Genomic DNA, 10,578 nt, shown 5'->3' on the forward strand with positions numbered 1-10,578 from the left:
CCCCTTTGTTGTGTTCAGTCTGCGCGTGCGCTCGCTCTGACCGCCGGGATTTGTAGTTGAAGCCGCGAGTCCTCCGACTGCATCTCCCGTGAGGCATCGCAAAAGGCGCCGGCTCCTTCGCGGTGCCTCACGGGAGCTGTAGTTGGGTGTGCCGCCGACATCCACCACTTCCCAGCAAGACAACATCTCCCGACAGGCACTGCGCGCCCGCTCAGTGCACGCCGGGACCTAGAGTTTCTTCCTCTTCAGCAGCAGACACAAGACCATAGAAATATTATTCAGTCAAGCTCTCCACTCTTGCCCATCCTGTTTAAAGGGGTATAGGGGATTATGTTTATTATTATTATTATGTAATTATACTCCATGAGTTTCGACCCATTAAATTCCCCTCTTCGTACCCCTCCATCCTCCTGGCTGGGGAGGGGAGCGACCACAGGCTCCAAGGTGATGGTCTGGGAGCTTCGATGGCAGTCTCTCGTCCGGTTGCTGAGCCCAGGCTGGTCGACAGTACTTCACTGCAGGTGACAGCACTGTCAGCCTGGCTCATCGGTAGGACCTGGAAAGGCAGACCAGTCACTGGAGTCAGGAAATCCACCCACTCAGCTCCTGGTAACCCTTCAAGCCAAAGCCCTAACGGTCGGGTGGTCTTCGCTGGACTAGCAGCAGGAAAGTTGCCCTCAGTAGCCTCAATGGCAAGTTACGCAGTTCAGATGAGATGTTAAACTGAGATCCCATCTGCCTGTTCAGGTGGATATGAAAGATCCCGTGGCACTATTTGAAAAGAGAAGGGTGCTTCTTCCGGGTGTCCTGGCCAATAATTCTCCAAAATAGTTTGTGGGACATTGCTGTAAGCAACTGGCTCCCGCGGTTCGCCCACAAATACACAGTCTACAGTATATCCTGTGAAACACTTTAAGATGTCTCAACGTTGTGATAAGGGAACAACAACTTGACCTTCATGCTGGAAGGCGCCATATTATTATTATTGGCGGGCGGGCCTTCTGCCACTCTGCCCCCACCCTCTGGAACTCCATCTTGCAGTTCCTCCGCCTCATCCCCTCCTTCAAGATTCAGCTCAAGACCCTCTTCATCCATGCCTACATCCCCCCCTGCTCTCCACCCTCCCCGATCCCGACCACCAGCTCGGGTCCGAACCACTGATTGTCCAGCGCCTTGTCCCGACGTGAGAGGCACTACTCAAATGTAATTTTGTTGTTGTATTTGAGCACACTTTCGGTCATCTTTCCCCTTCCCACTCCCAGCCGGTTGAGGGTGAAGGACACTGCTGAAAACAACACTGACAGTGTAAGTAATGGTGCCACCTGCTGGACATTTTGCCAACAGCAGCTTTAATTCATACATAACTTCCATTGATGAAGTACCAATCTCATAGATTTTTTTGAGGAGGTGACAGCCCCGATTGCCTCCAGGAAGCCGGTAAGATGTAGTTTATCTAGACTTTTCAAACGCATTTGACAATATGACATAAAAATTTATTTCACAAACGGTACTCACTGGAGATCAAAGGCAAGGCATGGACATGGATTCAGAATTGGCTGAAGCAAAGGAAACAGGGTGTTTGTTAGGGGAGGGATGTCACAGTGGACAGTGGTATTAAGCACGGTTAGCGCACTCGTCTCACAAGCAGGAGGAACCTGGGTTTAATTCCCGGGCATAGCGAAAACTTAGGCAAGTTTCTTTACTCCACATGCTAGTAAGTAGGAACCCACTTGTTAACTGACTTTAAAGTGAATTGACTATAATAATAATAATAATCATTGCATTTGATATAGCGCTTTTCACGTCGGGAGGACGTCCCAAAGCGCTTCACAGAACACACTGTAAAGTGAATTGACTGTATATTTGTGGGCGAACGCGGCAGCCAATTGCGCACAGCAATGTCCCACAAACAGTCGTAGATTGAAAATGACCAATTTGTTATTGTTTTGTTTTGGAGGGATTATTATTAGGCTCTGTGTGGAGTAAGGAAACTTGCCCAAGGTTTCGCCCTGACCTGCCGGGGATTGAACTCAGGTCTCTCACTTGCAAAGTGAGTGCTCTAACCACTGAGCTACAGGACTATGTTTTGTGGATGAAACGAAAGTCCCGATCTGTGACACTGACACACTCACACAAACACACAACACACAGACCAGTCCCGATCTGTGTCACTGACACATTCACACACATTCACAGGACAGACCCGATCTGTGTGACTGACACACTCAAACACACACCCACACACAACGGGACAGTCATGATTTGTGTCACTGACAAACTCAGTTAGTTGTGATGATTTGAGGAGGGAGTTCAAGGAGCTGGGAACTAAATTAAAACAAAGAACATCAAAGGTAGTGATATCAGGATTGCTGCCTTTGACATGTGCAAATTGGTACAGGAATAAGCAAATTAGAGAGTTAAATGCTGAGGGAGTGGTGCGGAACACAGGGGTTTAATTTTATGGGCCACTGGCCACTGAATTTTATGGAATTCTCTACCCCAAAGGGCTGTAGGTGCTCAGTTCTTGAACATATTCAAGACTGAGATTGATAGATTTCTAGTGGATAAAGGGATTAAGGGATATGGGGATAAGGTGGGGTTAGAATAGATCAGCCATGATCTTATTGAATGGTGGCGCAGGCTCGAGGGGCCGAATGGCCTACTCCTGCTCCTAATTCTTATGTTCACACACATACACGCACACACACAGGACAGTCCCGATCTGTATCACTGACGTACGCACACACGGGACAGTAATAATAATAATAATCCTCGCATTTGATATCGCGCTTTTCACGTCGGGAGGACGTCCCAAAGCGCTTCACAGAACACACTGTAAAGTGAATTAACTGTATATTTGTGGGCGAACGCGGCAGCCAATTGCGCAAAGCTATGTCCCACAAACAATCGTAGATTGAATATGACCAATTTATTATTGTTTTGGGTTTTGGAGGGATTATTATTAGGCTCTGTGTGGAGTAAGGAAACTTGCCCAAGGTTTCCCCCTGACCTGCCGGGGATTGAACTCGGGTCTCTCACTTGCAAAGCAAGTGCTCTAACCACTGAGCTACAGGACTATGTTTTGTGGACGATCTATGTCACTGACAACTCACAAACACACAGGATACCCGATCTGTGTCACTGACACTCTCACGCACGCACGCACGCACACACACACACAGGACACCCGATCTGTGTCACTGATACACTCACTCACACACACACACACGTACAGACGGTCCTGGGACACACATAGGATATCCAGAAGTCACACTGAGCTGTTCCTCCGCAGTTCTGGTCCAAAGGGAAGTGGGACACTGACAGGGAAGGTGGGAATTTCAAAGCTGCAGAAAGTACAGAAAGGTATCGGCAGAGAAACATGTCTGGAAGCAACAACAACAACAACAACAAGATTACATTTGTACAGCTCTTTTCACGTCGGGAGGACGTCCCAAGGTTCTGGACAGTGTACAGCATTTCAGACCCGAGCTGGGGTCAAGGAGGGAGGAGGGAGGGGAGGGGAAGGGGGGTGGCCGATGGCATCGTCGAAGAGGAAGAGACTTGAGGCGGGACTTGAAGGAGGCTAAGGAGGGGGCGAGGCCGAGGATGGAATTCCAGAGGCTGGGAATAGAGTGGCTGAAGGCTCTCCCGCCGATGGTGAGGCGGGTGGGGCGGGGAACGTGGAGCAGCCAGAGCCGGCTGAGCGGAGGGAGCGGGCGGGTTGGTAGGGGGTTAGGAGGTCACAGAGGTAGGGTGGGGCGAGGCCGTGGAGGGCTTTGTAGGTGAGGACCAGGATCTTGAACTGGATCCTCTGAAGGATAGGGAGCCAATGGAGTCGGGCGAGAATGAGGGAGATGGGGTCACAGAGTTTGGTGCGGGAGAGGACACAGATTATCTGCTGCCTGTGGAGGGAGGAGTTGGGAAGGCCGACACGCATGGCATTTGCATAGTCGAGCCTGGAGGTGATGAAGGCATGAACAAGAGTTTGCGGCCTGAGGGGTGAGATAGTGGTGGAGTCGGGCGATGTTACGGAGGTGAGGGAAGGCAGAGTGGGTTGTGGCTTGGATTTGGGGAAGAAAAGACAGTTGAGGGTTGAACAAGACACTTCGGTTCCTGACTGGCGGTGAGTTGTAGTGTACACCATGGAGGTTGATGTTGCCAGAGCCTGAGGTGCAGAGGCCAATCAGGAGGGCCTCAGTCTTGTTCACATTCAACTGTAGGAAATTTGCCCTCATCCAGGACTTGATGTCTGACGGGCAGTCTGTCAGGACAGCAGTGGTCTTGGAGTTGAGGGTGGAGGCAGAAAGTTGGGTGTCATCCACATACATGTGGAAGTTGACCCCATGTCTGCGGATGATGTCCCCGAGGGGGAGCATATAGATATTAAAGAGGAGAGGTCCAAGGACAGAGCCCTGGGGGATGCCAGACGTGACAGTGTGGGGGCTGGAGAAGAAACCGTTAGAGGCAACAAAGTGGAGGCAAGGGCAGGTCTGCGAAGGTTAAGAAAAGAGGGGAGGTGGTGTATGAGGATGGAGTGGTTAACAGTGTTGAAGACAGCAGAGAGGTCGGGAGGACAAGGAGGCAGAGGGAGCCCTGATCACAGATGTTCAGAATGTCATTAGTGACTTTGACCAGGGCTGTTTCCATGCTGTGTGCAGTGTGGAAGCCGGATTGGAGGGGTTCAAAGAGGGAATAGCGAGAGAGAAAGGAGTGGAGCAAGTCCCGGGATGTGAATGATATGGTTCACTTGCCGCTGTGGGAGTGGACGGTCTGGTTAGTAAAGATGAGGGTTTTTTTCGAGGGCTGTGAATAGGCTTCGATCGGGATCCGTGTCCGGTTTGATTTCCCGTGCTCCAGGATCAGACAGCAGACCAGGAATGCGAAGATCGCCAGCACAAAGCCCACGTAAATCACAGAGTCTCCCTCCTGCTGAGCGACAGCCAGGGGCACCGCCACCCCCTCCTCCAGCTTGTGTAACGTCTCGTTCAGCTGCTCTAGCACAGACAGCAGTCTCTCTTCCAGGGGTTGGTTCATGTTCTCAGATCCCAGTTTCACAGGCCCAATTCTCAAGAAAGGCTAGTAATATAATATAGTATAATATTATAATAATAATCCCTGAAACCCACCAGCCAATTGCGCACAAAGTCCCACAAATTGGATTGAGTGACCACTTTTTTGTAAGCGATTCTTACCCCAGAAAGCGATCTGCCAATCGACTAATAACTGGGTACCATCACGGACAACTTTTTTTTATTAACGCTGTACCTTGCTCTAATGATATTTGCTGTGGATAGTCTGTGTATAGAGTTTGTGTTAAAAAATAATTCCTTTTTAAGCGCTCTGAGACACTATCCTGTGTGAGGGCGCTATATTAAGTGCAAGGTGTGGTAAAATATACCTTTAAGATGATTGAACAGAGAGGAACTTCACTGGGCTGGATGAGTGCAGCGATGTGGCTTTAGTTTGGCTGATGTGCTGTATACCACACTGACCTGGGAACTGGTGCAGAAAGGCTCCTGAAACAGGGCAGTGGCTCAGGAGCAAAAGAACAGCTGGATATCACGGAGCCCAGGTGAAGTGTGTGGGAGCCCAGCTGTGTGCAGGACTTACATAGCTAGGAGCAGCTTAAAGCAAATGCCTTCTGGACTCTGGGTCTGAAGAGTGGCTGAGTGGGTGATGTGGTGAACCTGCCTCTGCTATCTTATTCCTGACACAATCAAGTACGTCTTTAAAGTTTAAGACAAAAAAGGTCTGATAGGATAAGACAGGTGGAATTTTATGCCTCTAAAAGCGCTCTCTTATTTGAGTCCCTCCCACAGGGCGCTATGTGTCCAGGCAATGGTGTTGAAGCTGTGTTCAGGGGTGGGGGAAAATAATAATAATCCCTGCATTTGATATAGCACCTTATCATGTCGTTGGGATGCCTCAGCGCTTCACAGGATATACTGTAAAGTGTAGTGACTGTATTTTGTGGGCCCCCCCGCACCGAGCTCTAGGTCAGGCTCATCCATTGTTAGGCACTCTACACTCTACTTTGCGTGGTTATTGTGTGTTTTGTGGAAACACAGTAGCCGAGGGTTCCTACTTACTGCTAGGTAAACAGAGGCGTGTGGAGTAAAGAAACTTGCCTAAGGTTTCACCCAGCCTGGGAATCGAACCCAGGTATCTCGCTTGTGAGGTTAGCGCTTGTAGGTTACTACACTACAGGCCTCATACTGGATAAGCACCTGGGACCATTGAAATGTCTTGATGTTATAGGAGTTGGCTGCTGTGTTTCATCCACAAAACACACAGTCACTACACATTACAGTATATTCTGTGGCACGCTTTGAGTCAGCTATTGTTTGTATCAAATGTAAGGATTATTGTTCTTATTATAACATTAAAGATTCTCAACACTTTTGGAAACGGTGTCCTGCCCCGATGAGGTTACCTGCGGACAGATCGTGGCATGTGTTTCTGAGTTAAGGCCGGTTCCGCTTCACCTGCAATCACGTGTTTATCGGAATACCTGCTATAAATAGCTTAATTGACGGCTGAGCAAAGGTCAACTCTGAGAACAAGACCAGTAGAAGGAAGGGATTGGTTGATCTCAAGCTTATATGAGAAGTTGTATTTTTATAGGATCTTATCAATGTCAGTGTTCCAAAGCTTATTACAGTAATTAATATGGAGATTTGTCAGCAAACACGGCAGCTATTTTGTGCACAGCAAGGCCCCATAAAGACCTCTTCGAGACGCTTTGAGATGCTGTGCACAATTGGCCACCGGGTTTTGTCCACAAAATGCAGTCAATTCACTTTACAGTATATTCTCTGAGGTACTTGGAGATGTCTCAATGACGTGAGAAGGCGCTGTATAATAATAATCCTTGCATTTGGTATAGTGCTTTTCACGTCTTCCGAGACATCTCAAAGCGCTTCACAGAATATACTGTAAAGTGAATTGACTGTATATTTTGTGGGTAAAACACAACAGCGAATTGCGCACAGCAGCATCCCACAAACAGTCATGGATTGAGTAACCAAATTATTAATATTTATTTCAAATGCAAGGAAGGATTTGTAATATTATTATTATAAAATAGCTGTGACATGAATAACCAACTGATCTGTGGTCAGCACGCAGGGAGAAACTCCCTTTTCTTTCCAAAGAGCATTGCGGGATCTTTAACATTCACCTGAACAGGCACAGACGGGACTTATTTTTTTTTAAACCCAGAGAGTTGTTACGGTCTGGAATGCACAGCATGAAAGGGTGGTGGCAGTAGATTCGATAATAGCTTTCAAAGCGAGAGTTTAACAAATGGCAGTTACCCCAATGCACACTCTAGGGTCTCCCCAAGCCTTGGCTCTTGCCATCCTGCGCCTAATACTCTCTGGAATTAGGTAAGCGGGATGCGTCCCTCTAAGAATAGAGTGAGCATTCCATTCCAACAATCTATCTCTGGGATTTCCATATATAGGTGGGATGCATGAAATTCTCAGCTTGGTTTGGAGACTCTTAAGCATGGTGATGGGTTTCCCCATGTGTCAGATACCCGGCTGGGCAAAAAAAACGAGATCATTTCTTGGGCGTCCTGGTTCTATTTCCTGGTTTCCCAATATTTCCATCTCTCCTCGGTGACCCTGTCCGAGAGCAGTAATCGGGGAGAAGTGTGGAGTGGACTAGGTCACGTGGGCTGTGGTCTCCATCGCCACCAGTGTGCAGTTGAATCTCTCAGCAAAGGCCTGGAGCAGGGGTGGGACGGCCTCAGTCACGCTCACTGCCCTCCCCAGCTCCCGGCTCAGGGAGGTCACGCCCTTGCCCGTGATGCCGCAGGGCGTGATGTGCGAGAACCAGCCCAGGTCCACATTGCAGTTCAGTGCCAACCCGTGTGAGGTGATGTATCGGCCACAGTGAATCCCTGCAGAGAACACAGGAGGCGAGACATCAGGCAATGTCTTCCTTCACACTGAGGCTGTGATAGAGTGAGACAGCACTGTTCAGAGGCACCAAAATACACAACATTAACAACATATTACATTTACACAGCCCATTTCACGTCGGGAGGATGTCCCAAGTCGCTGGACAGTTAGGGATTTTGACCCGAGCTGGGGGTTGGAATCAGGAGGGGTGAAGGGCAGGGAGGGTGGGGGTAGGAAGATGACCAAAGGCGCTGTCGAAGAGGAAGGTTTTGAGATGGGCCTTGAAGGAGGCAAGGGAGGTGGAGGTCTATCAGATGGAGTTCCAAAGGATGGGGACAGAAAGGCTGAAGGCCCGATCGCCGATGGTGGCCAGAGTCTGTTGAGTGGAGGGAGTGGACAGGTCTACATGGAATCAATTAGGATGAATGATAGACAGATGCAGATGGGTAGATAATAACAATCCTTGCTTTTACCACATCACGACACCTTACAGGATTTACTGTGGAGTGGAGTGCCTGTATATTTGTAGAGGAATGTGGCAGCCAAATTGCACATAGTAATATCCCACTGAGATCAGATAAATCAGATTGACTGATTTAATCTGAGGATTGTCAACCAGGAAACCAAGAGGGAGAAACTCTCTTCTCTTTTTGAATAGCACCATAGGATTGTCGACATCCATCTGAACAGCATCTCTCAACGCTCTCAGTCAGTGTCAGCCTAGACTATGAGTTCAATGTTCCGACATGGGGACATTACTGGTAAACAGAGGCATGGCATGGAGTAAGGAAACTTGCCTAAGGTTTCGCTCCGGCCGGGAATCTTGCTCGTGAGGTGAGTGCTCTAACAGGACTCTACGACCTGTGAAGACAGCCTTACCGATAGCGCAGATCTTGTTGTCTCCAACCCAGACTCCGGTGTCAGCTGATGTCTCTGCTGAGATGCCGAACATGTGGCAGACTTGCATGGCGGTGGCCTCCAGCTCGCCCACATACCAGCGCAGGCTCTTGCGGAAGCCACGCAGGTCCAGGACGGGGTAGCACACCAGCTGGCCGGGGCCGTGGAACGTGATCAGTCCTCCTCGGTCTGTCCGATGGAACTCCGCACCCAGGGCTCTCAACCTCTCCTCATCCTGGGCGGGGTAGGGAGCTCGCCTGATGCCTACCGTGAAGACGGGTGGGTGCTCACACAACAGCAGAGTGTTGGCTGTGTGGCTGGGTTGGAACAGCGTGTCCAGGTGTCGCTGCACGTACCTCCTCTGTGCCAGCAGGGCCTCGGTGTACCCCATCCTGCCCAGGTTCACCACCTCTACCACTGGTCTTGCCAGGTTCATAGCTACAGTCCTGCAGATGAGGCTCAAGGTAGCGTAACTGGCTGCAATCTCTCTCCAAGTCCGGGCCTGTGGGAAGAAATCCCGGCTGTCAGACCTGGAGACTATCTGGAGAGAGAAGTCAATTGAAGGCCCAGGTGGGGACCCAGCAGAATCACAGGATTAAGTCATGGGAGCTCACAGCACTTGTGGGAATTGTCCAGGGCAGATGGGAAAAGCCGAGAAGCACGGGATTTAAGGAATCCTGGACTAGAATGTAGGGGAGTCTTCAAGCTTCTAGTCTTTACACCGTCCTCTCTTCTTTATGTTTATCTCTAATTTATGCTTAAAAACTGTGGAGTGCAATGAGTGAGGGGTGACTCCAAGCTCAGCGACTGCAGAGTGTGGGGTTACTAGTGATCAGACAGCTCCAGAGTAAGGTTGAGAATTCTTTGCTAAACTCTGATGGGCCTATCACTGAGTGAACACAACAGACCTGAGAATAGAGAGAAAAAAAACGGTTTGAAGTAAACTCTAACTTACACCTCATTGAGCCAGTCCGGAACCTTGGCGTCTTGTTTGACCCTCAACTATCCTTTCTTGCCGATTCGATAACAGCTTTTAAAAGAGAAGTAGATAATTATTTGGGGAGGACAAGTTTGCAGGGCTGTGGGGAGACAGTGGGGGAGTGGGGTTGATCAGGGCTGTGGGGAGACAGTGGGGGAGTGGGGTTGATCAGGGCTGTGGGGAGACAGTGGGGGAGTGGGGTTGATCAGGGCTGTGGGGAGGGAGGGGGGGAGTGGGGTTGATCAGGGCTGTGGGGAGGGAGGGGGGGAGTGGGGTTGATCAGGGCTGTGGGGAGAGTGGGGGAGTGGGGTTGATCAGGGCTGTGGGGAGGGAGGGGGGGAGTGGGGTTGATTTGGAAGCTCTTTTCAAAGAGCAGCACAGACACGATGGGCCGAATGGCCTCGTTCTGTGCTGTATAATTGTATGATTTTATGATACTGTGATTGTACCCCACATCCGCGCTGTGACCCTCTCTGCCTTCCCCCACCTCCTCAACATTGCCCGACTCCGCCACTGTCTCACACCGCAGCCCCCGAGACCCTCTTCCAGACACAGACACTCAGGCAGAGAGGGACACAGACAGACAGAGACACTCAGACAAACGGACACAGACACACAGACTGACAGACACACAGACTGACAGACACAGACACACAGACTGACAGACACACAGACTGACAGACACAGACACACAGACTCACAGAGACACACACGGACTCTGACTTGCAGGGCTGAGGCTGCCTGAGCCGCGGCTCCTGACTGAGCTGCCACTCGAGGCCCAGGCTGCAGGCTGTG

General features: G+C 50.0%; 1 protein-coding gene across 2 annotated transcripts; it reads right to left on the minus strand.

Moving 5' to 3' along the window:
• Positions 1–7,509: 7,509 nt before the first annotated feature.
• lipt2 (lipoyl(octanoyl) transferase 2) lies at positions 7,510–10,565 on the minus strand. Of its 2 annotated transcripts, XM_042334545.1 has the most exons (4): positions 10,507–10,565; positions 9,760–9,834; positions 8,787–9,306; positions 7,510–7,906 (listed from the first exon to the last, which is right to left on the minus strand). In XM_042334545.1, the coding sequence occupies exons 3-4, from the start codon at positions 9,238–9,240 to the stop codon at positions 7,668–7,670; spliced, it is 693 nt and encodes a 230-aa protein (XP_042190479.1). In that variant the 5' UTR covers positions 9,241–9,306; positions 9,760–9,834; positions 10,507–10,565; the 3' UTR covers positions 7,510–7,667. The 2 variants fall into 2 exon arrangements, with proteins under 2 accessions (XP_042190479.1, XP_007909649.1); XM_007911458.2 differs by lacking the exons at positions 9,760–9,834; positions 10,507–10,565 and having other exon boundaries at positions 8,787–9,352.
• Between the last annotated feature and the right edge of the window lie 13 nt (positions 10,566–10,578).

This window comes from Callorhinchus milii, unplaced genomic scaffold (genome assembly GCF_018977255.1).
Source record: "Callorhinchus milii isolate IMCB2004 unplaced genomic scaffold, IMCB_Cmil_1.0 Scaffold4, whole genome shotgun sequence".
NCBI lineage: Eukaryota > Metazoa > Chordata > Chondrichthyes > Chimaeriformes > Callorhinchidae > Callorhinchus > Callorhinchus milii.

What these genes read in the sequence shown, in the direction of transcription:
- lipt2 (XM_042334545.1), bottom strand. Translation starts at nt 9,240, where the DNA reads ATGAACCTGGCAAGACCAGTGGTAGAGGTGGTGAACCTGGGCAGGATG. An exon ending in CAACAAGATCTGCGCTATCG is followed by an intron (nt 7,907 to 8,786) that starts GTAAGGCTGTCT and finishes TGTTCTCTGCAG; the next exon opens with GGATTCACTGTGGCCGATAC.